The sequence below is a fragment of the Mustela lutreola genome, chromosome 10 (genome assembly GCF_030435805.1).
Source record: "Mustela lutreola isolate mMusLut2 chromosome 10, mMusLut2.pri, whole genome shotgun sequence".
In the NCBI taxonomy this organism is placed as follows: domain Eukaryota; kingdom Metazoa; phylum Chordata; class Mammalia; order Carnivora; family Mustelidae; genus Mustela; species Mustela lutreola.
The window spans coordinates 27,995,500-28,022,751 of NC_081299.1; the positions used below are offsets into that span (position 1 = coordinate 27,995,500).

At 54.7% G+C, this 27,252-nt stretch overlaps 1 protein-coding gene across 1 annotated transcript in view; it reads right to left on the reverse strand.

Annotated features, from left to right (window-relative positions):
• Positions 1-27,252, reverse strand: part of GRIK3 (glutamate ionotropic receptor kainate type subunit 3) — a 225,131-nt gene that overhangs the window by 56,880 nt on the left and 140,999 nt on the right. The window contains exons 3-7 of the mRNA XM_059137080.1: positions 24,672-24,929; positions 17,785-17,966; positions 15,173-15,226; positions 5,468-5,641; positions 4,739-4,882 (exon numbers count right to left, since the gene is read on the reverse strand). Of these exons, the coding sequence (XP_058993063.1) occupies positions 4,739-4,882; positions 5,468-5,641; positions 15,173-15,226; positions 17,785-17,966; positions 24,672-24,929 (812 nt within the window). The remainder of the gene's footprint in view (positions 1-4,738; positions 4,883-5,467; positions 5,642-15,172; positions 15,227-17,784; positions 17,967-24,671; positions 24,930-27,252) is intronic.

Consider the following 27,252-nt stretch of genomic DNA (forward strand, 5'->3'; position numbering starts at 1 on the left):
ACCACAATTTGCTGTGCAACCTGGGGGATTACGCTCACCTCTCTGTCTCAGGTTCCTCAACTACAGAATGGAATCCGTAATAGTACCAAAATGCCACGAAGGAGGAATGAGATAAATTCTGTAGAATACTTAGAACGGTGCGCGGTACTTACCCGGGCCCTGGGCAAATGGCAGATTTTTTTATCTTTTGTTGCCATCAACATCGCTAACACTGAGAGTCTGGGGTTCAGAGAACACCCCGGACCCAAGCTGAGGTCTAGATCGGAGTAGGTGATCTGTGGCTGACCGCCCCAATTTCCCCGCTGCCTGTTCTGTTTCCGTAAACAGTGGATTAGAACGCGGCCACACCCACGTGTTTACTTATTGTCTTTGGTGGCTCTGGCCCAGGGACTGCAGGCCTGAATAGTTACAAAGAGACCATCTGGCCCACAAAGCTTCAATATTTACTCTCTGGCCTATGACAGAAAAGATTTGCGACCTCCTTTCTCGAAAATACCCTTCCGGGGGGGCCCAGAGTTTACCTGTGAAGTATTTCCTACCGCTTAGAGCATGTAACCTGCCGCCTGGTGGGCAGGCCGGGTGAGGTCACCATCCCCATGTCACAGACAAGGAAGCAGCCTGAGGGCAGAGCGCCCTCCAAGCGTCATCCAAGCTCGGATCCCCGGGTCCCACCTCCCTCCGAGGCTGGAGCTATGTCCTTTCTCTCCCTTCTCCGCAGAGGTGGGAGGCCGCAGGCGCCCAGGTGAACGTCCGCATGCCACGGGCTCTCTATGTCTGGGAGAACAAACCCACGCATTCTGGAGTCCTTGAGGATCAGGGGAGTTGGGGGCTGATGGGACTGGGAAGGAGGCGCCAGAGCATGCGGGGGTTTGGAGGGTGTGGGAAGTCCTGAATATCGCAGTCCCTGCCTTCCCACCGTCCTTAGTCCTTGCCTAACCACACGCGGGTCGGGATCCCCTGTAGGTTCTGAAAAAGGTTTCGGGGCCTCTCCTTGGCCGAACACCCATGACAGTCATGCTTACACTCGCAGCGTGACAGCCAAATTCATGGGATCATGGATCCCTGGAGGCCACAGTGACGCCTGTGGGGCTCTCCAAACACTTGGGCAGCTCCAAGGCAGCGTGGGAAGACTGAGGCAGAGAGGGGTGGGGCCCGGAAGTGGTCCGGGAGGTTGTTCAAAGAAGATCGACAGAATGTGATCTAACCTCTCCGAGCTTCGGGAAGGGGAAATGACCTGTTTCCTAGGTGTTAAAAAAGATGCATGAAGTGCGTAGCAAGCGCCTGGCCTCCGCACCCGTGACTGTGTGGTCTATACTCGCACCCGTGACTGTGTGGTCTATACTCGCACCCGTGACTGTGTGGTCTATACTCGCACCTGTGACTGTGTGGTCTATACTCGCACCCGTGACTATGTGGTCTATACTGCTGTTTCTCCTTTGTTGCTTCCTTTCATGGAGCGCCCCTGGACCAGGGCTGGCGTTTGGCTGGGAGGAGGGCTGGTTACTGGGGCCAGGGCCTGAGGCCTCAGCAGAAATCCCATCACAGAAAGCTAACCTCCTTCCCGGAATGCACTGATTTCGTCTCATGACATTCCTGCCTGGTGGGTGTCACTGTCACTCCCATTTCATGGTCCTGGACCCTGAGGCTCAAAGAGGGACTGAGCTATACACAAAGTCCCACATCATGGTGGTACAGGGCAGAAGCCCGGGCGGCAGGAACAGAGCTGAAGAGCTTGGCCTCACCGTGCCCAAGTTCTGAGGGAGAGGCTTCTAGAGCCCAGGGGGTCGGAAATGGGGCTGGGGACAGAGATGGAAAGATCAGAGAAGGTGAAGACCACTGTTTATGGCTTCACAGAGCGGCTCAGCTTCCTGTCGCTGAGGGCTGCCTTCCCCTACTCTGCACCCTCAGGCTCTCTCCGGCCCCCCAGGGAAATCACAGCAGGTGCCTTCAAACCTGCATTCAGAGCCAGAAGCCTTCCCCCTTGTCAGCTGTGGAGGAATGAAATGCCAGCAGGGGCGCGGACTGTCGGTGGGCGGGCAGCCGGGCGGGCAGGCAGGGCAGGGCAGGGCAGGGGCCGCTGGCAGCTCCTCCCCGTGACATTTCCCGGCCTGCCTGCCCCTTCCAGCCACCGCTCAAGACTCGCTAAATGAAAGATGCTTCACACGCTCTGAACTTCGGCCTGGTATTTTCCAGCTCCTCTCGGAAATGCCAAGTCTTTAAAATGATTTACTGTCACACAGTCAGATGGGGGAGACGGGCAGCTTGGAAATGGTCAGAGGGAAGACGGTGTGCTGGGCTCAGGCGGGCGACTCGGGTCCCAGGCTCCAGCCGCTGTGGCACTGCGGGCAAGCCACGTGGATGCTCTGGGCCTCTGTCTCAGATGCAGGCGACGCGGAGATGTCCCTGAAGGGGCTCTTGTAAAGGAGCGTGAGTGTTGAGAGCCACTCACCTGGCCAGCAGCCAGGAAACAGGAGGTACACCCGGGTGAGCCGGTCAGCCCCGCCGGGAGGGAGAAGGGGGCCCCTTCCTCTGGTGTATACCATGACGAACCTGGTCCCCTCAAGGTTTCAGAACTGAGCCTCAAAAATTCCAAGAGGTGAGGGGGCAAGCACGGTGGGGGTTCCCCAAAACGATGTGGCCTGGGGAGCCTCATTAGCTAGAAACCCACCTGGGAATGGGAGGCCACAGCGAGGCAGTCATAGTAACAGAGAACATAGCAGTCGCCCCTCTGCTGAGTATTGACTCAGTGCCAGCCTCTGGCCTAAGTGCTCCGCACACACACCCTAACTCACTTCCTCCTGCAACAACCCTAGGAAAGTCTCCAGAGTACAGAGGCAGACCTAAGGCACAGAGAGGTTCAGAGCTTGTCAAAGGTCACACAGCTAAAAAATGGGTAAAAATTCAAAGGTATTTTTGTGTGGCTCATAAGGGACCCAGGGTTGTGGCTTGGGTCACCGACCCCCTCACTCTGGCCTCTGGCCCCTCTGCCGGATGCCTGCCGAGGAAGGAGATACAGCAGGCTAGGAGTCAGGCCTCAGGGCTCCCAGAGAACAAGTGGGTGATCCCCCAGGGTAACCAGGCCTGCTCAGGTCACTGGACAATCAGCCTTCTTCTGCAGTTTTGAGGGGCTGGGTGAGAAGGGACTCTCATATTCCCCTTATGCCAACACAGCTGACACTGGATGGAGCCCCTTCTGGGCATGAGGGGAGCCAGTGGCAAGGACTTCATGCTTCCCTCACCACGATGGGGAGAGGATGTTTGCCATGGGAGGAAATGGACGCTCAGGGAAGTCTAGGAACGCGGGTGAAGCCACACCTCCGGGAGAGGCAGAGAGGAGCTCCACGGGCATGTGCGTCAGACTCTACAGCCCACGTGCCATTCCCCTTCCTTTAGGCGCCATTCCCAAGCAGGGATGGGGTCCCCGGGACCTGCGGGAAAGCCACCCTGTCTGCTGCGTGTAAGGTGGTGGCTCTCTTCACTATACACCCTCCTAGAGCTGTCTTCCTTTGCAAGTGGGGTACGTTCCGGAAGACGAGGACTCAATTCACATCTGCTCCCTCCTGGGGCTGTGAGCTCGGTGAATGCAGGGGATCATCCGTCGTGGCCCCACTGGATCCCCGGGCCTGGTGCCCAGCAGGCCCACAACAGCCGGCTGCTGAATAACAGAATGAGCGCTCAAGGCAGCCTGACTCACGGGTCCGGTGTGACTGCCACGGAGCCATCGTCATACACCCCTTTCTAAGGGCTTCTCTCCATGGCACCTGGAGTTGCCTGGGCATGGTCACTCCTCTGACCCGGGCTAACCCTGCCCCGATCTCCTCTCCGAGCCTTCTTGATCCACCATTTACTGGGATTTGACTCTGCCCATGTCCTGGCAAGATGCTCTGTGGACAGTTTATATACCATCTTCTCAACAATACCGAGGCCAATACTCTTTATGCCCATTTTACAGCCAAAAAGATTGATCCTCTCACCCAAAGTCACACAGCTTATTGCGATACCACCAGACTGCTTGGTCCTGGCCTTAGCTTCCCCACTTGTAAAATGGGAACGATGAACTGCCATCTGCAGCTTACAAGGACAAGAATGATGGAGAGTCCTTCGGAATTATCGGCTATGACTGTGCATGTCAATGGTTGTCTCACAGCAGGACAGATTTCTGCTCTCTGGTCCCTCTGAATCAGCCCTAAGGATGGGACTTCTCCTCAGCTGCCTGGGAGCCAGCAGAGCTGGGTCCCGAGGGGCCCGTGATGTGAAGAGGGGTTTGGAGGGCTGATTATCCGGCTAGCCTCCTCTGCCCCGCCACTGCCCTGAGCCCTGCCCCGCTTTCCACACAGGGGTCTCGTCTCAGCTTCCTGGCATGCTTTGTACCCCATTTTGCAGATGAGGCAACCAAGGCTCAGCAAGGTTCTCCAGCTTGCCCAAGGTCACACAGCCAGGGGCAGAGACTCTCATCTGTCACACTGGAAAGCCCACGCAGGTTCTGCTGACAATGCAGACTGCCCATGGCGACCCTTGGAAGCACCAGGGCCATAGCCTCTCAACTGCCCTGTGAGATTGGTCCTGTCCAGCCCATTTTCACCCAAGGAAACGGAGGCTCAGAGATGTGAATCAATGTGTCCAGGTTCGTGTGGACTGGAACTCGATTCTGCCTGCCTCCCACACCTGTGCCTTGGCTCTGCAGCACCGAAGACCCCCAGCAAGGAGGCCCGGGCGGGGGCAGCGGGGCAGAACTCACCTCCTTGATGAAGTTCATGAAGCGGCCGCCAAAGCGCCAGGCCTTGTGCCGATGGCACTGCAGAGAGTTCACGGTCATCTGCGGGGCCCGCTGGTAGCACACGGACACGATGTGGACAGCGTCGTACAGTAAGGCCGCATCAGTCTAGAGGGCAGGATATGTAGGGCTTGCCTGAGAGCAGCTCCCCAGCCACGAGGGAACTGCTCTGACCCCTCTCCCCTCCCCAAACAGGCACATGGGGTCCTGACAAGGGAAAGGCCCAAAGTGACCCCACCCATGCCCACAGCAAAGGCTAGTCTTGGGCATCCTTGCTGTCCAGCCGATACCCAACTCCTAGCCTGTCTGCAGCTCAGACCTCCTCCTTCCTGGTCCTTCTCCCTCATCCCATCGCTCCTGCTGTTCCCAGGCCCTATCGACACCTTCTCCTTCCCTGCCTCCTAGACTCCAGCTGGTTACAGCTCAGAGCCCTCTGTGGCCAGGACCCACGGGTCTTTATCCTCACACTCTGTAATACCCCATTTATAAGCATCCCCTCTATTGCCCTTGAGGGGGACTGTGTCTGATTCCTTGTGTTCCCAGGGTCCGAGGTCTGGTTGATACAGGACAGGTCTTAAGAAGGGAAATGGTGGCAGGGAAGACAGAGGTAGGGAAGAGAGGACTGAAGAGGGAATGGAGTAGGGGTTGCAGAGGAAGGGGCGCCCGCGGATGTGGCCCGCCTGGCTGGGATACCATCATCACGCCGTCCAGCAGGCCAGACTCGGCCCGGGGAGCCGCCTGCAGCCGCTCCATGGACCACTTCTCCACGATGGCTGAGACATGCGGGTTGTCCACGTTGAGGATCCGGAATCCCGTCAGGTTTACCCCTGAGTAGCGGTAGGGCTCCAGGTCTAAGGCATACAGATCCTGGACGGAAAGAGGTTCAAGTTAATAAAGGTGCGGCCTGCTGTAAGCTCTAGCCACTCCTTACCCTGGCTGCCACTGCCCGCCCCCAACTCCCTTCTCTGAGTGCTGGGAGCCCAAGGCTGCAACTCCCTGCAGAGCCCTTCCCAGCTCGAGGTGAGGCTCAGCATTGGTGGAGTGTCCACAGAAGGGCCGGATGGGGAATCAACTAGAATGTCCTCAGACGAGTGGCTGACCTCACAGACTCACCACTGCCCCCACCCCTGGGCAGGTGGCTCTGCGGATTCTTCGTCTACAAAATGGGCCTCATGCCTCCTTGATAGGACCCAGGACAGCAGTTCACATAAAAGGCCTGGCCCAGAACATCAGAGGAGTTTGATAATGGTCATAAAGGTCATGTCCAATGACAGGGACACCCACTTTGGGAGGACCAAGAGCACTGGGCCTGGGCATCTCCCAGTGACCCAGAGGGAAGCTGTTGTATCCCCCACGAAAGACTATTAAAAAAAAAAAAAATTCCTTTTTCTAGCTTTTGCACAGGGAAGGAAACCATCAACCAAATGAAAAGGCTGAAAGGGAGAAGAACTTGAGAAGATGCTCACTGTCATTCATCATTTTGGAAATGCCCATTTTCCAAAACCACAAGAAGCGATCACCTCCCACCTGCCAGAATGGCTAAGATCAAAAGACATCACAAGTGTCGTCAGAGATGTGGAGAACCTTCATGTACTGGTCGGGGTAACGCAAACCCGTGAAGCCACTCTGGAAGGCGGTACGGAGTCTCCTCAAAGAATTATTAAAACTAAAACTTCCCTACTATCTCGCAATTCCACTTCTGGGTATTCATCTGAAGAAAGCAGAAAAACTAATTTGAAAACAGAGGTGCGCTCCTATGTTCACTATGGCCCTGCTTACAAGAGCCAAGATGTGGAAGTGTCCATCCACGGACAGCGGATAAAGACCACGTGGTGTATACGTACAGAGGAATATAACTCAGCCATAAGGAGAATGACGTCCTACCACTTGTACACCATGGCTAGACCTCGAGGACATTATGCTGAGTGAAGTCAGGCAGAGAAAGACAAATACTGTATGATTTCATTTACATATATGGAATCTAAACACAAAACAAGCTCATAGATACAGAGAACAAAATGGTGGATGCCAGAAGGGAGAGGGGTGGGGGGATGGGTCAAATAAGTCAAGGCGATGAAGAGGTACAAAGTTCCAGTTATCAAATAAGTAAGTCATGGGGCTGTCATGCGCGTAGAGAATGCCGTCAGCAATAGGGTAATCGCTTTGTATGGTGACAGATGATAACCAAAGCTTTTGTGGGGATCATTTTGTAATGTATAGAAATACTGATTGGCTGTCTGGTACTCCTGAAATGAACATAATATTGTAGCTCAGTTATAATTCAATTAAAAAATGGTCTTTCTTCTTGGGACCCAAGGAATGCTGCTGCCTTTTTCTCTCCCCTCACCTCCGACATCACCAGCCAGAACTCATCACTTGCTGTGTTCTGGGAGCAGTGGACTAACAATCAGGCTTTCTGTCCATAATCAGGTGGCGTCCAGTCTGGTGTAAGGAGTAGACCCCAGCCTAGGGGCCAGGAAGCCTGGCCTTAATGCATGGGGCATTCGAGCTTCAGCACCTCACAGCTCCAGCTCTGGGGCAAGGGGAGCCCTGGGGCAAGGTGGCAGTGAGGAATTGAGGGGAGGGGTGTGTGTATGTGTGTGTGTGTGTGTGTGTGTGTGTGTGTGTGGAGGGAGAAGCCAGGTGCTAATCTAGGAGAAGTGGCAGTGTTGAGGAGGTAGGGAGAGCAGAGCAGAGCTCCCTCCTGTTAAGAAAAACCCCCCAAACTTATAAAAAAGGCAGAAGGAGAGCAGCATCTCTGTTCAATGCAGTATGGGAGCATCCCTTACCAGGCCAGCCCAGCCCTGTGATCCTCCGGGAGAAGGGGCCCAGGTCTGACTTCACGGCCAGCTGCTGCTTGAAGGTCCAGACTCTGAGTTAACTTAGAGATCGTGGCCCATTGAAAAGATAAACCCCGATGTGGTGGCTTTATTACCCTTGCAGGACATTAACATGTTTTGTAACCAACTGAGCCGTCTTATTTGGTGTTTTTCCCTCCCAATAAAAAAATTCCTCCCAAGCTCTCTGAGCCTGTCTTACCATCCTACTGGCTCCCTTGCTAAGGAGCTGGATATACCTTTGACACATGTTCATCCTATATTTGCATGAACCATTTTTTACTTTTTGAGAAAACATATTATTATGACGATCTAGATTGGTCCCTTCCTACTAGTGGTTTGGAAACGGAGTCCTAAGGTCCTCCTGGTCAACTCTCTATTCTTTTCTATGCTCTACCCTCATCAAGCTGCCTTCTGTCCTGGCCCCTGGTCCATCCTCTTTCCTGGGCCCCTCAACTCCTATGCAGCATCCTGTGTTGGGAGAAAGGCAGGACACCCAGGGGGCTGTACTGTTCTCTGCACGCCTGCAGCCGTCAGGGCCATCACAGTCCAGACTTCGGTGAACTCAACGGTGGCTCGAGGAACGCTGAGCTCGAGGGGCAGCTCTTCCGCAGGGTGCTGGCTTCCTTTGGTCTCTCGGTATTCCCAGCTGTTGCTAAATTCCTCCTGTTCTAGCTGCACACCCAAAATGGGTTTCTTCTGGAAGGCACAGTGTTGGTTTCCTCTTGGAAGGTTTAGGGAAGAGGGTGTCCGGGAGGGATCTGGAGCAGACTTGAGCCCTGGGCAAGAAAATTTCATCCTAGCCTTGCTCAGACAACTAGGGCGCTGATTCCAGGCCAGGACTTGGGGTGGGCCTAGACTTGAAGGGGGGATCTTCAGCAGATGGGGGATTTCTTACTGAGTGGGTCCGAGTTTGCTTGCCCCAGTCTCAGTGGGGAGGGGAGGGTGGGCATCGCGCTCAGCCCTGCACGTGGAGGACACCATCCCATCCCAACACCCCTGCAAAGTAGCTGTTTAACAGTATGCTCCTTCTACAGATGAGGAAGCAAGCTCAGGGGCATGAGGTGAGCAGCCTGAGCTCAAAAAGCTCATAAAAGGCAGAGCAGAATTTGCATTCAGGTCGGTTTCAGTGGGTGGGGGAGCTGGCTCGTGCTGGCCTCGGGGAGCTGACTATCACACTTTTTCCTGCCTCTGCCTCCAGGCACCTCTCCTTGGTTGCTTGGTACCAGCCTTGGTGGGAGTGTTTACACCATGGAAATTAGCAGCGCTCCAGATCCAGGGTTTCCCTCCCACACACTTGGACAGCGGGTGGCACACTGCCGTCTGTCTTATTCAAACACTCCTGTGCTTTATGCCCCAGTGATCGCCGAACATGTGACATGTACCTGATCAGTCTTTGGAGCTTGTTCTAGGGCGTATAAGCTGCAGACAGTCTGGGGTGCGGCCCGGCAACTCTGTGATTTGGGAAGCCCCTCATCTTAGTCATGACTCCTGACAGGCGGAGCTGGGGACAGGTGCAGAATCAGAGAGGAGCGGAGGGGTGCGGGGAAGGGCATGCCCAGAAGGAGGCCTCGTTCCCCGCAGTGCCTTCCCGAGCTCAGCGCACAGAGACAGCCTGGGCAAAGCCGGGGAGTCTGACTGCGAGGCCAAGCCATCTGGGTCTCAGCTGCATCGACCTTCCTTACCTCCGTGGGTTCAGCTGCCAAAACTCAGGTGATAATAACAGGACCTAGCAGGTGGGGTTGTGATGAGGAAGAAGAGGGTTCATGGGCGTGTGCAGAACATGTGTGCCGTATGGGAGACGTTAGGCGAATGTTTGGCCGATGCTTCTCTTCTGCTTTCTCTGGCTGCCGGTCCTCTGGGTGACGGGCATGAGATATGGCCCCAGGGACATGCCCAGATGTTGGAGGAGAAGAGCAGGCAGGAGCTGGGTCCTTCCTGCTTACCCGTCTTGGCAACATAGGAACAATCTCGATGGGTAATAGCTACTGAGCACCTGTGAACCCCAGCACAGCAGGCAGCGTTCTAAGTGCCTTTTGTAAATGAACTCGCTGAATTCTCATTTCCACCTTATCCGAAGAGTGTATTACCATCACCTCATTTGGAAAGAAAGAAATGAGTCACAGAGAGGTTAGGTTTCATGGCTAACCCGGGGAGCAGTGGAGTCCAACCCGGGCAGCCCAGCTCCCGAGCCCCACCTCTGTCCCATGACCAGCCCGCCATCCACAGCATTCAGAACGGTCTCTGGGATCCAACCCCCTCACTCCCATGTTTATGGGTCCTTCATGCCTTCTCAGAATGAGATGTGAGTTCCTTAGATTAGTTCACAAGGCTCTCCAGCCCTCTCCAGCCCCACTCTTCTTCCCACACCCTCCCATGTTTGTTTCGGGAACCAAAGCACTTTCGTTCCCCTCCCTTTCTCCCTGACCACTGTCCACGCCCCCTTCATGCAGCTTCTGTCGCTGTGCCAGCATTTATGCATGTTCTAGCCTCCGGCTGGACCGTCTGTCTTCTCAACCCTCTTGGGTGGGCTATTTTCTGAGATTCAATTCAAGTGGCACCTCTTCCAGGAAGCTTCCCCTGACTTCTCCTTTACACATGCACAATAGGAGGGGAGTCGGGGGGGGGGGCTTTTGCTCTTATCCTGGGAGTTCTTGGCTTTCACTCCACCGATAACAACTGTTAGTGTCTGTGTCTGTCTCCCCCATGAACCCCTGTGCCAAATACCCCTGTCACCCAAAATGGAAAGAAAGGTCAGCCAGCCGAGTAGCTCTCTGGGGCACCTAAACAGCAGTGGGAGGGTCTGGGATGGGGGACTAGTGTTTCACATCCTCCTCTCAGGGGGAGTTCTCAGTGAAGCTGGAGGCTAGGAAGGGTTTGGCAAACTGCCTGGGGTGGAGGAGGGTGAGACCCTTAAGGGGCCTGCTTTAATATGAAGAGATCTTCTCCCAAATCATCTTTGAAGGCAGGTAAGGGGAGGTGGAGCCATTTTGTTCTGCAGAATGGAGAATGTGAGTTTGGGCCAGAGCTAATTTGTGGGTCCATGGACGAGAAGTTGATTTCTACCTCCAGGGGCCCCCTCCTCACTCCACCCCTGCACAGGATCCAGCCTCCTTTCCAAAGCAGGGCTGACCAATAGCTAAGGCCCGAAGGGTGCCAAAGCATCAGCCTGACCAGGGTGTCCGAGACTCGGTTCGCCCTCCTCTAGGACCAGAGGCCAACCGGACTCCGTGGGAAGTGTGGCAGCTCTGGCCCTGGTGGGGGGCTTTGGGGGCTGGTGACAGCACCCTTCCCATCTCCAGATGTAGCACGTGGTCTGCTGACACTCACTCTGTGACTCTGTGTCCGCAGCCATTTGAGCCCAGGGAGAGGGGCGGGATGGGGCGTCACTGCTGGGATTGCTTCCCTCCCTGTCACCCCGAGCCTGGGGCACAAAGCGTTCCCACTCCCATGACGGGAGGGCAGCGATGACGAGGAGCTGCTAAAGAGGCCTCTTTGTCCAGCTCCAAGTCTGTGTCCACACTGCCCTGAGACCCCAAGCGCCGTACACAGTGAACCGTCGGCAACCTTGCCGCTTGGCAAAAAGTTGCTGTTCTCGATGCCAAATGTTGACACACTGAATTCAGTATCGACGAGGGACCTTTTAGAAACATTCAGCATAACATAATAGACTAATTCATTAGCACCCCATGGGTCTGACTGGGTAGAAGCTGAAGCTCGGAAAACATTGCCTTAAGGAATGACAGATGAAAATATCTTTCCCATGATATAACTGTTATTGCCGGGAAGTGGCATTAATTGTGATTGCTTATCTATTAATTTATTATAATTCTTTTTTCACCTCCAGGCTTTTACCTACACATGACATGTACCAGGGGCTCAGCTGGGGCTGATTAACGCGGGGTTATCTGGGAAAGGCTCGAAGCTGGCTGGAGCAGATAATGGCCGCTGGGGTAATTAAAATGTCTTCTGCGTGAAAGAAGCAAGTTTGGAGAATTTTTTAGAGGCGAGGCGCTGGTGATGTGGGTTTCCTAAAGGGAAGGAGATAAATGCCAAATGCCGCCGCCCTCCTGAAATACAGCCTCGACGGACCAATGGGCGCAGGGAGGCAGCATCACGAGGTAGGCTGGGAAGCCAACGGGGGCTGGAAAGAGGACCGTGGAGCGGGAGCCGAGGCTGAAGCGGGGTGAGGGCCGGAGCGGAGGGCCCAAGGGACACAGCTGCCGCCCTGGAAGGTGGGCGGGGAGGGGGCAGCTGGGGGAGAGGCTGGTGGACCCCTTCTCCGCCGACACACGCAGACAGCAGAGCCGAGCGTGGTGTGCGGGTTGTCCCTCCCTGGGAAGATCCACTCTCCCGGACCCTCAGAGAGGCACGGGGAGGACGAGCAGTGGGCCAGGACAGCCATGCACAAGACCGGCAGTCGGCACCAAGGCCTCTACCCCTGATTTGCTACGAGACTCTGGACAGCTCCCTCAACCTCTCTGGTCCCTCGTTGGCCCCTCCATCAAAGAGGAGCAAAAACCCTGCCCTGGGAAGAGGAAAAGCTGAGATGTGAGAAAGGGCTTGGGAACCTGTGAAGTGTGGGCCCTGCTGAGATCTGTGGAGGCTCCATTCCCCTCCCCACTGGTGTCAGTCACCACGTCTGGCCCATCGCTGCTGGGTGGCCAGAGGAGGCCAGCCCCCGCCTCGTGCAGGCTTTCAGCATGACAGCTCCCAGCAGAGGCCCTCGGAGCTGGACAGCTCCCAGCTCGTAAAAGCGCTCCCTCTGCCCCTTTCTTGCTGGGTGACCTCTCGAGCCTCGGTTTCTACTTTGCTATAAAGTTGGGCAATCATACCTCCCTTGGAGAGGCGTTCTGGATTTGTGGATGAGACGTTGTAAGCTGAATACAGAGAAGACCTACGCGGGAGCTACTTCACCCACCGAACTCTTACCTCCTACTCTACTCAAATAAATACCGGGCACTTGACACAGCGGTAGCGCTGTTACTGTACCCACTGTGTAGATGAGAAAAGGAGACCCAGGGAGGTTTAGTAGCATGTCCGGGGAAGTGGAAGGATCTTGACTCTAACTCATGCAGGCTGACCCCAGAGTCCATGGTCTTAACTGTTGCCATGACAAGATTGTTGATAACTTCATGGATTACTTTCTACTTTGTATGGTAGTCATTTGCTCATTGAAGCATTCATGAGCGCCTACTGCATACCAGGCAATCTTTGGGTGCTGGAGATGGATAGGTGAACAGGGCACAGTCCTTGATCTCTATATGCATGAAGGAAGCCTGCCAGCTGGTGAGCGTTGTTGGGTCCATCTCCGCACACTCTCTCCCACCCAAACGCCCAGCTCAGTACCTGAGGCCTTGAGAGGATCTGTACATGCCTGCTGCAAGTGAGTAAATGGATGCCTGAATTAAGGAGATGAAAAAGTAAGAGAAATGGATGCTGTCTAGGGCTGGAGGAGGCCCTGCGGCATTAGGAGCCTGCCCTGAGCCTCCCTCCAAGACCTCTAACCTTGACCCCAGGAAGGCAATGGCATTAAGGAGAGCAACATGGGGGCGCCTGTGTGGCTCCGTGGGTTAAACCTCTGCCTTCAGCTCAGGTCATGGTCTCGGGCTCATGGGATCAAATCCTGCATCGGGCTCTCTGCTTGGCAGGGAGCCTGTTTCCTCCTCTCTCTCTCTCTCTGCCTGCCTCTCTGCCTGCTTGTGATCTCTGTCTGTCACATAAATAAATAAAATATTTTTTTAAAAATGAGAGCAACATGGGAAGAGCCTTCTCTAGAGCCTTGCCTGAAGGTCCATAGGGCTAAGGGCCCAGAAGTTGGTACTCTAGAAGCCCAGGGCTGCCATGCCTGGGGACAGGGCCTTGGGCCCCTGGAATGTGCCCCTCTGCACCTTCTCAGCCTTGCTCCTCTACCCAGCTCCTAGCTCCAAAAAGAGGTAGAATATGGGAGATCTGGGGACCTTATCCTCCAGCCTCTAATGACTTTCCAGGATATAGCACAACATGGAAAAATCAACTTGGGTGGGCAGAAATCCAGAAAGAACTTGGGGAAAAAGGTGCCTGATCTTAGTCACCAGGTTCCAGAATCCCTTTCTCTCAACATGACTCTGGGAAGACGCCCAGAGCTGAGCCCTGGATCAAGAGCATGTGCAGGTGGTCCTGAGCTCCACCATGGGCACAGGGAATAGTGGGTGGGGAAGAAGCCATGGTGTGCTGGTAAACACTCAGTAACCAGCTCTCAGGGGAGGGGTGGATGCAAATCCTTCTTCATAATATCCACCAACTTTGGTGGTATGAATACTCCTTCCACCACAGCCAACTCCAAGCTCCATGCTATCACTGAATGTGGATTTGGGAGGAGATGACTACAATGGGTTCTAGAAATCAGTCAGCTCCTCAGTGAAACTCTAACCTGTCACTTGGCCTTTGCTTATGCTGTTCCCTCTGCATGACAAACTCTTCCTCTCTCTCCTTAGTGAACTCCTACTGATCCCTCAAGGCCCAGTTAAGCATCTATCTTCCTGCCTCAAATTTCCCACCTTCTGCCAGCCCCTCTGCACCCGGTGTCTCCTTCCACAGTGCACCACAGCCGTGTCCAGGCATGTCATGGAGGCCTGTGTCCAGGCCTGCCAAAGGAGCTAGATGCAAAGGTGGGAATGGCACAAGATGGGAGCTCCTCGAGGGCAGGGCCTCCACGCAGTCGTCCTGAGACCCTCACCGATGCCCAGGCACTGGGGAAGGAGGGTTCCTGGGTGCCAGATGGATGAGTGAACACAGAATCCTGCCGCGCTGTCGGTGATGCCTCCACGTGCCCCAGAACCGGGCTGGGTGGAAAAGTCCTCCCAGGGCCCCAGCGAGGTGCTAGGACATCTACTCCAAGGCAGGGTGGCTGGGTGTGGGCGCCCCTTTGCCACAGGGATCTCTTTATTCTGCTGATTTCAGGCCACAACTAATTATCCTAATGGGTTTAAATGGCCCTCAATGTTCTCCAAGTTTGGACAGGACCCATCTGGAGCCTGCAGGTGGGCTGGCCCAGCTGAGAGTGAGTGGGCAGACTTAGCACAGATGCTGCAGGAATCCAAAGTAGTATTTCCTGTTGTTGCGTGAGGACTGAGACATCCTCGGGGAAGCGTGTGGGCTGGAAGCCGAGAGTCTTCCTAATAAGAGCAGCTAATACTTTTACCGCCTTCACCCGCATCAGGGACTGCCCTCAGCATTTTATTTTCAGAGCTCAACATTCTAAGAGGTAGAAGCCATTATCGCACCCATTTTGCAGACGAAGAAGCTGAGGCCAGGAAGTTAATGACTGACTAGTCCTCAGAAGGGGTTGTGTTGACACCGGCAGGTCTAGACTCCCTGTCCTGAGTCACAGCTCTGGGGCGTTTCTCAAAGTGGGTGTGCCACGGAGATGTCTCTGGGCCCTTGCCTGAGGCTATACCTAGAGCCTTTGGAAGCAAGGCCTCCCTGAGTCTCCTCTTGCTGTTGCAATGGTCCCCACCAGGCTGATCGTGTTATGAGGGGGTCCCACCCCAGCCCGTGTCGGAACCCAGGGGTACGTTACCAGAGTGGTGAAGATGAAGTGGTAGTACTCGGTCATCATGCCCATGGCCATGGCCTGCAGGAGAGCAGAACGTCAGCGGTGTGCAGGGAGTACCCAGAAGCCCCCTCCTCATCTGCACCCCAACGGTGAAGACCAGACTGGGAGGGGGGGCTTGGGGAAGGTGGGCCACTCGGAGTGGGATGTCCTCTGAGACCACCTCCCCAAAGTGATGACTGGCTGGCAGACGGGGGGGTGTGTGTGGTGGTGTTTCCCTGGAATGTGCTGCCAAGTCCTCGGGACACATTCAAATACAGAATCTCGGGGCTCCTGGGTGACTCAGTCAGTTAGACATCTGCCTTGGGCTCAGATCAGGATTCCAGGTCCTGGGATCAAGTCCCCACGTCAGGCTCCCCACTCAGCAGAGTCGGCTTGTTCTTCTCCCTTTGCCCCTCTCCCTGCTTGTGCTCACTCTCTTTCTCAAATAAATACACAAAATCTTTTAAAAAAATGCAGAACCTTGGGCTGTACTCTGCATGCAAAGATTCCAAATTCTGCAGGGCTGGGCTGGGCCCAGTCTTCTGGCTCTTCCACGAGCATCTCTGTGCTTGCTACACTTAGAGAAGTGCAGTTGGAATCAGCCCCAGACTGTCTTCTCAAGGGCTCTGGCTCCACCCAGCTGCACTCACTGTCCTGGCTTGAGAGGGACATGTGTGAAAGCCTGCCCCTGCCCCTGCCCTGGCCCCAGCCCAGCCAGGCCCCAGGAGGAGAGGCTGTGCTAGGGCTGATCTCCCTGGAGGGTGGAGACAGCGCAGCCCGGCTTCCCTGTTCCAGGTGACCACCCGGCAGGTCGCTCCGTTGCCATGGAATTATTACCAGGTGTCATTACGAAGCCTGCATTACCTACATTTACGTGTTTTATTAGAAACCTATAATCTATATTACTAATGACCATAATGCACTTTCTACAGAGTTCTTCAGAATGCCAGGCCCCCTAAGTGCTCTGGAAGAAAATGGTCCCAGGGTCAGGTACACGTGGAAAGTGCCATTCCTTCTCTTGCCCTCTTGGAGACTTACAGCCCATGTCAGCAAGATCAAGGCTCAAACCAGGCCTCAGCCAGCAGCCATGGTTACCTCTGCAGAGCTTGGGGTTCAGAGGGGCACACAGTTTCCAGGTTTAATTCTGGATGTTTTCAAGTCAGACAGACATGGGAGTAAATTCTCATTCTCTGGCTGAATGACCTGGGCCCCTTCCTTTCCCTGGGAACCTCAGGTTCCTCACCTGTAAACTGAGCATGATAACCATTGCCACCTGCCAGGGGGGCGCTGACTGAGGGGCTCCGGACACCTGGCACATGGTCCCTCCTCAGCGTCACCAGCCAGGGTTGTGGCAGTCTCTGCTACATGTGCCAGGAAGAGAAGGGAAGCACTAGGTGTGGGCCGTCGCCCAGGGAGGAGGGGTGAGGGTTCTCTGGGGGACATCGGTCTCCTCCACAGTGACCCCACAGAGGCCCACACCGTGCCGACACTGGGCTACACTTTTTCTCTGCTTCATCTCAAAATCCTCCGTCCCCGTCTGAGGCAGAGATCACTGGTTTTGTCAGAGGAGGGGAGGGCACTGGGGCTCTCTCAGGTGCACAGAAGTGAGATTCAAACCCCCAAGTGAGCTATGCACCTGTCTCGGGGTGAGGGAGTCTGGGGGCCCTACGTACCCCCTGTAGGGCTGGACTGGAAGGTGGGACTTGGACCAATGTCCCCACCCTAACCAGATCTGGGACTTGAAAACTCGTATCCTTGGCACGGCACCTAGCCCCCTGTGCTAGGTCAATTCCTTTCCAGTTCCACCCCGCCAGGTCAGGACTTAGAGCTCTACAGAACGCCTCCTTCAATCACCAAGGCCACTTTCTGGGACCGTATTTTACACAAAGCACAGGCTCAAATGGGAGCGTTCTGGGTTTCAGCTGCGGCACCCTCCAAGGAGGCTGTGGGCGATTTTGCTGTTTATTTCTTAGGTAGCTGGCAGAGATGGCTCTGGTTCCCAGCATGCCACACTGGGCTGTGTCTGGAAAGGAACAGAGGCCCATCCAGGACCCAGAGCTATCTCCCTCCCCCACGGTCGCTGCAGAGCTGAGCAGATGGCACGGGGAACTTCAATAAACCTCCCAGTAGTAGAATAACCACAAGCGTTCTGGGCCACGGGGAACTCATCACAGAAGACGCAGTGTCCCCCCTCCCCCCACCGGCGACTGTTCCTGCCACCCCGAGGCCTCCCAGGGCTTCCCGAGATGTTTGGTCCTGCACCGCCTCAGCCCCTGCTTCCCACCTGCAGCCATAGCCCAGAAGCGAGCACTGAGGCAAGAGCCACCAGGCACTAGGCTGGGCTCAGCCCTGGCATCGCTCCGTCCTCATGCGGGCTCAGACCGTGGAGACCATGCGTGTCCATTCTGCCGCTGCAGAAACTCACACACAGGGGTCAGTTCACGCAGCCACACTGAAGCAGAGCTGGGCTCCCCCCACCCCCATCCGGCTCCAGTCACCTCCTGGCTGTGGGTGAATGGGGAAAGTGGGGGAGGGGGAAGGGCCAGGCAGGTCCCGCCCCTCCCTTCCATGCCCTGGGCTGGCTGGCACTCACACACCTGCTTGAGGATCTGGGCGGCCATGGTGTGACTGCAGTCGAAGATGATGCGGAATTCCCGGCCCCGCTTCATTTCCTTGAGTAGCGGGCGCGAGTCGTCCGAGTCAAGGGGCAGCTGGCGGATCTTCAGGCGGATATTGTACCTCGACGGGGCCATGATGAGCTCCTGCAGGCGGATGAGCCCTGGGAGGTCCCCGGGGTGCAAAAGACACACATGTACACACAGGTAAACACGGCTGTCACCCTCCACGGACTCGGGTGAGCACATGGCCTGTGGCTGCAGGTCTGTGACCACACACAGACACACAGACACGGATGCGTGGCCCACAGAGCTTTGGGCAGGTGTGTGGACAGAGCCACGTGGGTCCAGACATGGCACCAGGATTCTTGGGTATGGCCGTGTGCACTAGGCTGTACATGCCGGCACACGTTCCTGGATATGTGGGCACGTACAAACACATGCTTAGAGAGACATGTTTGCTGACACAGACATATGTTGGGACTTCCTTACACGTGCACATCAAAGCCTGTGCCTACACAGACACACAGACACATGTACAGATTTAGCAGTAGGTACAGACAGCAAATTCCTGCAAACCACGTCTACATCCTCCCCTCTACACTAGCCTTTATGGAGTCCAAACCAGAGGTCACCCCTCTTCGTCACCCCATGTATGACACTGGGAAGTTGGGAACCTGCCTCCAGGACATGGGCACAAGTGAAGGCTGCAGGCTCAGGTGTACCAACTGTTGGACTATGTAAGGCAAAGAGGTATTTGTGCCCCCAACCCAAGGGCAGCCTACCTCAGTAAACCTGACTGATTTTTCCAGGCTCTGCGCAATCACCTCCTCCAGGAAGCCTACCCTTACTGCTCTTTCCAAACAAGACACGCCATCCCCCTCCCTCCTCCCTCAGCACTAGCGTCCTCTGGCCTCATCTCACTCCCTCGTCCAGCCATGGCCTTAACCTCATGGGCTGGGTCCCCACAGACCCTAGCATGGGGCTTGGCACTTACGAGGCCCTCAACACAAATCACCATAATTGAACTGACTTACTGTTTTTTCCTCCCTACACCGAAAAATCCATCCTCCACCTTGGCATTTTGCAAAACCACTTAATTTGGGGACTTCCAGGGAAAACTGAATGTCACTTCCTGGAGACAAATGGCTTACTTAGGTCTAATTAAGTTGATTTCCATTGCTATTTCAAGGTCCATTCTTGCTGACTCCCTTCTGTTTAGCCTGGGAGTAAGCCTTCTGATACCCCCTCCCCACTCAGGGAGGGGCTGAGCCAACAGGGGCCGGGGTCCCACTGGGCTGTCTGCCCATGCTCAGGGCTCAGGGTCTGTATCTCGATTGCACACTCCACTCAGCTCTGCTCCATTCCCCCACGAACGGCAGTCTGCTTCTCCTCTGGGGAGCAACTCCTCCCCCGTGCTTGGACCATGTGACTCCGAGGAGTCCATCCCCAGCTCTCAGGGCACAGCACGTGCCCCAGCCTGGCCAATCAGCCCGCACATTCCTCTAGGCATAGGGATGGGCTCAGAGATGGGTGGGTGATGCCAGGTGGTCCTATCAGATGACTTCCAGAAATGGTACCAGAGCAACTGGTAAGAAATACACCCTTTTCCACTTACCTCCAAATAGGGAGGCAGTAAGTCTAGGCATCACCACATAGAACCTGAGAAGGATTCCAACATGGCAGAAGTCAGGCCAAATAAATCCTAATGATACCCATTTGAGCCTCTGGATCTAACAGTACCTGAAGCTAAAATGACTCTTGAGCTTCCTCAAATCCCCTCCCCCTCCCTTTTTTTTTTGGTGAAGCTAGTTTGCTCTGGATTAAAGTTACTATCGCAGTGTCCCCTATCTGGACGGAGTCCCCCTCACACAGACCGCCTACTTTGAAAGCCTTCCAACAGAGCCTCTGGGTTTCCAAAGCCATTTCTGATTACAAATGCCTGGATCTGTTCAGCTTCTTCTTCGAATTCCGGAGGGCTGGACGTGAGGGAGGCCATCTGGCATACACCATTCCCCTCGGCTGGGGAGGACAGAGATCTATCCCCGTGACCTGAGCTTCCCAAGGAGCTCCCAAACAGGCTTTGCCATGGCCACCGGCCTCAGGATTCCCCCCACCCCCCTGGAAGGTCCCATACCCAGGTGTGCGGGCTGGCGAAGGGCTCTGGAGTCTGCAGTGGTCTGGATCTAATAGGGGCGACAGGGCTTCCCAATACCAGACTCGAGATGGAGCCGGAAGGGGCCATTAGCTGACCCGCGCCGAGGAGGGAGGGACCACCATCTCCTCTGGAACACACACCAGCGTCATCCTCTTTCCCCATCTGGCACCAGAAATTCTCAGTGGGGCTGAACCATGCTGCCCTCTCACACTTGTTACCCTGGGAGGCACCCCGCCTTCACTTCGCTCCGACTCGCTCAGTGTTGGGAGGCATGCACGGCAGCAGCAGGCACGTGAGCTTTGGGGATCCAGGACGTGAGGACAGGGACAGCCTGCACGCTGGAGCAGAGACCACCGGAGTCTTCCTGTCAGCCAAGTGCATTGCCCCGTGTAATGCACAGTGACCCACATTCTCCGGTAGCAAATGTCAGACCTCCTTCTCATCAGTGTATTCCCGAAGGAGACCAGAGGCTCATCTCAGCCCACCCCAGCAGAGGACGAGGCTCTTACTTGCCCGAGATGAGCCTTCCTTCCTCGCTGCTTCCCTAATCAATCTCTCTCAAAATATCTACAGTGAATCATGGTTGTTAGAATCATGCTTTTCACTTACAAAGCACTTCTGCATTCATTACCCTATTTAAACATCTCCCTGTCCTAGAAGGCACGCCGACTGTGCCAGGGTTACAAAGAAACAGAGGCCCACGGAGGGTAAGGTTCTGCGGCACGCTAGCAGTGGGACTGGGATTTGAGACCCAACCTTCTGGCTCTTACGTTGGGGTCCTTCACCTCGGCTTTTTCTAAGACCCTTCCTTTTGCCCTTGATATCAGTTTGCCTTTGTGTGCAGATGAGGTTACAAAGGTGACCACTTGTCACAGGTCACAGGGCAAACCCTGCTGCTTCCTATAATATAATCATTTGCGAAATTCTCTCACTGATGTTCCTGAAATCATGGGCCAAAGTTGTTTCCATTCTTCTTGTCCCTGTGTTTTTGATGGGTACACAAGATCATATAATAAGCCCTCCAATCAAACCCCAATTTCTGCTTTGCTTCCTGCCGCATTGAGGACATTCCCACTGAACAAATCCCACCTATTGTCATCTAGGCTATCTTATGGTCATGAGGTAATCAAAGGGTTTAGAGTAGAGAAAGGCTCTTGCCCATGCTTTCCTCTTGCTCCTGCCTCCTGACTAACCCCGGTGCTTTTCCATGAGGCTGCGGCACCACACCACACCCCCCTCCTTCTAGAAACTGTTAACAACTCTTTTCTCAATGCCATTGACCTCCCTGTGTCATAATGTGGCCATTGTCATCCGTGAGGCCCCAGGCACACTCAAAAAGAGTAGATTGTAGGGATGACCTAAATTCTTCACCCCACTCTGTAGCTACACCCTTAGCCAGGTAACTTTGCAGGTGATCTCTGACTGCACGCAGGTGACCCGCCTCACACAGGATATTGGGCTCCAGCATGTAACCTGTGTTAGCCAATGGTGTATCAGCGGGCGGGTCACAAGCAGACAGTAGAAATGGAAGGGCACCCTGGGTCTCTTCTTTTGCACCTCTGCAATTGTCATGACCATGTGCCCAAAGCTAGCCTGCTCATGCCTTTCATCTCCACCAACAGTTCAATGACCCCCCCAGCAGGGGAGGGATCCAGCTGAGATCAGAACCACCACCTGGCCAAGCTCAGCCAATCAGCAACCCCACAGACTTGTGAGATAAACACATGCTTTGTATTCAAAGCCACTGAATTTTGGGGAGTGGTTGGCAGACACAGCACCACTAATTATAGAGATGGGCGTGCCCTCTTCTAACATGCTGAGAGAACCAGGATATGGCTCGGGTGGCAGGGTGCCAATGCCCATAGCTGACGGGGGCTTGCTTAAAAGCCAGTCAGGGGGCACTCCCTTTCCTATCCTACTGTGCTCAGGGTAGTAACCACCGACTCGGTGAGCTGTCCAGGATGGTCTGCTGGACAGTTCCTAGACAAATTTTCCTCCTTGATAAGAGGCATGAGTCACATTAAGAACAATCTCTTTGGCTCTTCTTTCCTTCTATTTCTTGGGATGTTAGCACGTGAGGATGAGCTGCTTGGAGCTGGAGCAGCTCTATTTTGACAGTGAGAGAGAAGCCAAGAGACCTGGAAGGAAATGGAGCCAGTGCCCCAGCTCTATTGAGCTGCTAAACCAGCCCTGGGTAGGACCACCTCCAGACTCCTGTCCGTCAGAGAACGAAGTGCCCATTGCTTGAGTCAGTGGGAACCGGGATATCTGTGAGTCCAGCCCGAATATCCAAAGGCATGCTGCCCCCAAAGCAAATCCAGCCCAAGCCTGCTCTGAACTGCCTCCCATTCTGGGGGGGCTTGATGACCTGCCACGTTGTCCCTTTGAAACATCCTGATTCTGGGAGGACACCTCTTACCACCCGCCAGTACTCATCAAAGTCTTCCTATTATTTGACTGAATCCCTAGTGCCCAGTGTGTTCTTGACCAAACCCACTCCCTCCCAGACTCCCTCGTGTGTTTAAATGTTTGTTAAACTGAATTGAACCGAATTGAAAATCAAGTTGAATTAAACTCTAATTAAATCCTGCAAGAAAGGGTGTTCTGGGCACTGGTAAGAGTGAAGAAATGAAGATGGGATCCCCTCTCTTTTGCGAAGTTAATCATGCTGGAGGAGAGTGTGTGCCCCCCCCACCCCCAGAGGCGGCCGGGCATACCAGGCCTTCCGAGCTGATAATTGAGAGGCTCGCTCATATCCTCAGAGCGAAGGCACTGGAGGAGAGGGAGCTCCAGGCGTTAGCATCTGCTCTGAGCAACCTCAGAGCAGGGCATCCCTCCTCCACAAAGCCTCTGCCCCCAGCCCCTCTAGTCCGAAGACCCTAGGACTGCGGGGCTGTGGTCCGCCCCTGCGTCTCTTCTCACTGCTTTGTGACCCTCGCGGCATCACCCTGTTCATGTCTAGTTCTTTCCTGCCGTCCTGGCCCCGAGTTCTCTTCTAGGCAGCCCCTCAAACCCAGGCCTCCTTTGTCCCTGCCCACAACAAGGTGGCCAACCCCCACGTGACTTCTGGCTCCTGGCTCTCCCGGCCACCCGCCCCACGAGATGCCGTCATAGCCACCTTCCGAGAAACTCTGCTTTCATTATTCTACTTCTGTGCTCAACAACACTCAGTGCGCTTTGGCTGCTCCCAAGATCAGGTGTGAACTCCGAAGTCAGACAGTGGAACCTTTGCACAGCCTGATACACTCTGTTTATCTGACCTTTTCCTCCCATCTTCCAAACTTGAATCTTCTCCCCCTGCCAGGCTGCACTCTTGAGGAGGCTGCCACGCACAATCGGTCCTCCTTGGTTTTCGCTCAGGCTGTCCCAGCCACTGGTGATGCCCTCATGCCTTCTCTCTGTCTGTTCACCCTCGAGGCCCCACTCTTGTCTCTCTCCCTCTGGTAAGTCAGCCCAGATCAGCCAAGCCCACCGGGCTTCCTCTCCCTGAGTGCCTTGGCACTGACTGTATGTACCTGTCACTTGACTCTCAGCTATGATGGCCTGGAATAACCAGTGACCTCTGGGGATGTGCTCACACCCCTACCATAGGATTCACTCCTCCTAAGACGATGGGATTATGACATCCTCATTCTTCTCCCTTACCGGTGCCCAGGACTCTCTTCCTGCAATATTTAATGATTTCATCCTGATTTTTAATTCAATTCAATTCAGTTCAGTTCAATAAGCATTTAAAAACATCTCTGTTGTACCGGGCACACAAGGCTCATAGTCTGGACAAGCCACCACAGCCCTTCCTGGCAATGTGCTAAGTAAGACCATCTAACAGGGCTGCCGGAATGCTGGCCGTGACCTGGTGTGGGGTCCTCATGCCCCTCAATGGCAGACAGCTCATGCTGGGGGCACCGAGTTGGGGCAGGGGCCCTGCCTTCCTTGATCTCCTGTCTGGTACTGTGGGCATAGCAGGAACACAATAGAGGCTTGTAGAATCCCAAGTTAAACAGACAGCTTTTCTGAGGGATTCACTCCCTGTGATTCCCACTCCCCATTAGAGGGTAATCAAGAGCTGACATAGAATCACAGGCTGCAGAATGCCGAAGAAGGCTTTTCTCCAGCTTAGATGCTATAGCTCTTGACTTGACACGTGCCCAGAGAAGGGCCAGATGGGTTAAGTGACTTGCCAAGGTCACTTTTTCTTAAGAGGCCAGGCTAAGAAATGTCTTGGGACTTGAGTTTTTAGAAAGGAAGAAGAAGAGAGGAAACAGCCTTGTGCTATCCAGCTAGCAAGTGTCAGATCCAGCACGCACCCCTGCCCATGGATCCAGAGCCTGTGTCCGCAGTTAGCATGGGGCCGCCCACATTTGCTGCAGATGCGAATGTGAGTCTAAGAGAGCCGGCGGTATGGCGGGGTGGGGGGGGCACGTTTTGTGCAGGGTGAGTGCGGGCGCTGGGTGGGCTAAGAGCATGCTGTAGGGGGGCGGAGGTGGGAGTGTGGGGAAGGTGTGAGGTGGGTTGTGGCGGAGTGAAGGGTGAGTGTGGCCGGTGGGTCCTGGGCTGCGAGGCAGTGCAGGGGGGCAAGTGTCTGGGCGTCCAGGTAGGCTTGGGCGTGAACATGCACCCTCTCTCAGGGGCAGTTGATTTGGGCGAGCAAATCCTGGGTCTCTACCTCCCTCACCCCCTACCCTCAGTCCAACCACTCCCGGCTACCCACCTGTACTGTCGTCATAGACCACGGTGGCCGATCGCCACTTGAGGTACTGGACCAGGTCGAGGATGGCGTGGCTGAGGGAGGCGTAGTCGGGGTAGAGGTTCACGTAGAAGGTGTCCTTGTTGTCCAGAGGGTGGTGTTTCCAGCGCAGCTGGATGTGGGGCACTTCCAGAGCATTGCAGATGGACTGGACGGCGTTGGTGCAGGAGCCCTGTGATGGCCCGAAGATCGCCACCACGCCCAGGGCCAGCTGGTCACAGGCTGCAACAGAGGCGGGGGTGGGGGGATGGTGAGGGGCTCAGTGCTGGGCCTCGTCAGGCAGCTGGGGGCTGTGCACACAGGGGTGCAGTGATTTCCGTGATCCCATAAACACAGCGAGGGGAGACAGCAGCTGGAACCTTCCAAGGGCAGACGAGGAAGGGTCCTTCTGAATCTCGGCTTCCTCCTCTGGAAGCTGGGGTTACAATCACCCTGACTCATGGATATTGGGAAGGTTGAGTGAGATTGTGCATACGAGACCCTTAGCCCTGCTTATGAAACAGAGATGGGGTTACTTTTGATGCTGTCCTCACTGTGCTGAGCACCCCTAGCTCTGGGACCGGCCCTGATCTGGGCGGCGGGGGAAAGGCCAAGAGACAGCTAGGATGAAACATCTCTCTGTGGCAACTGTGAAACTTCTAGCCCCAGTCTGTTCCCCAAAGTTCAACGTGCTCATCTCCTGTCTTGCAGGACACTACCATGTGCCTGCGTCCGAGACGCATTTCAGACCAAACGTGTCCCAAACGCCACCCCCTTTCCTCCTCCAGGCTCCCCTCCTCAGTAAACCACTTCCACTATTCCAGTGGCTTAGACCCTGAACATTGGCTTCCTCTTCACTCCTCTCGTTCTCTGTTGTCCCACATCCCACTCCTGCTGTGTCACTTTCGGAATGTTCCAGAATCAGAACTTCTTGCCACAGCCACCATCTTCTTCCGCTGGCACTACTGCTGGCGCATCCTTGCTGGCCCCAGCTTCCTCAGGGACCCTCCCTACTTCTTACCTCTTCCAGCCTCAAGTGGTGACATCACATGTTTGCCCCAGAGGCTCCAATGTCACTTGGTCTAAAAGCCGAAATCCTCATGGCGACAGATGAGGCCCTGCTCGCTGCAGTTCTTCCCCACCCCTATCCCACCCCTGTCCTCATCACCATCACCACTTTTCTGACTTCAACTCCCATCCTTCTCTCCCTTCCTCACAGCCCTCAATCCCCACTGGTTTCCATGATGCTCTGCAGACACGCTAAGCACACTCCTGCCTCAGGGCCTTTGCACTTATGGTCCCTTCTAGCTGAAGTGCTCTCTGCTCAGATATCTGCATGACTTCCTCCTTCCCTTCCCTCAGGTTTCTGCATCCACGTGGTCTTACTAAAGAAGTATCACTTGCCCGACTTGTAATAAGAATCCTCCAGCCAGACTCCAAAATCCCATACCCTGCTTTGTTTCTTTATTAAATGATCACCAGAAGTCTGGTTTGTTGACTTTGTCCTCCCACTAGAATGTAAGTCAAGGCAGCAAGGGCTTGATCTATGTTGCTTATCGGTCTATCAACAATAAACGGTACCTGAATAGCACCTAAACGTGCTCAAAGCAGTACTTGGCCTGACCAGGTGCTTCACCAGCCTCTGCTGAATGAACCAGTACTGACTCCCTGCCCTCAAACAGTTTACATTCTTGGGTGGGGGAGGAAGCCCAGGGGCTCCTGAAAGGCGCTCCCCTCCTGGGGAGGGGCTCAGGCAGGTCAGAGGGCAGGTGCTTCTGGGGAGGGCAAACCCTGATAGGCACAGCAGAGATTTATTTATTTATTTTTTATTTTTAAAATTTTATTTATTTATTTGACAGAGAGAGAATGAAATCACAAGTAGGCAGAGAGGCAGGCAGAGAGAGAGAGAGAGACAGCTGGGGCTCCAAGGGCAGACACAGGCTCATTTAAGGATTGTGCCTCAAAGATCCTTAAAGTGGGACCTTTCTGGGGGCAGTCAGGAGAAGGACTCCCCAGGAGCTCTCGCCCTTTTTTTTGGCAACTTTGATTTTCCTTCTGGCTCCCACCTCTCCCACGCCCTGGCTATGAGGGCTAGAGCATGCCTTAGAAACAGGCCTTCTTCAGGCCCCAGACACTGGGTTGGTGGATGGTCATGTCACCAATTAGAGCCAATGGGGAGCCACGGGACCTCGCACCCAGAAGGTAGGACTCTCCCTCTGCAACGGGATGTGGGAATAAGATCTGGAGCTGTGATAACCACCCTGTGCTCCCAAAGAAAATGCAGTGCTTGTCTGGGAACAGAGTCAGTAGGCAGGTGAACAGAGCCAAAGGGGAGGAAGAAATAAGAGCCCCTGGTCAGTTTCAACTTTGGACCTTGGGCATGTGAACTGGTATGTTCTCTTTTTGCTTAAGCCACGGAGGATTTGGTGTTTTGTCCCTCGCAACCAGAAGAGCCCTAACCGATCTATCCATAGAGTGTTCACAAACTCACCAGCCTGTGGCTGTGAGAATGGTGCCACGTGCACACTTATGAACATATGGTGCATGTAGAAGGAGGCAAGACATC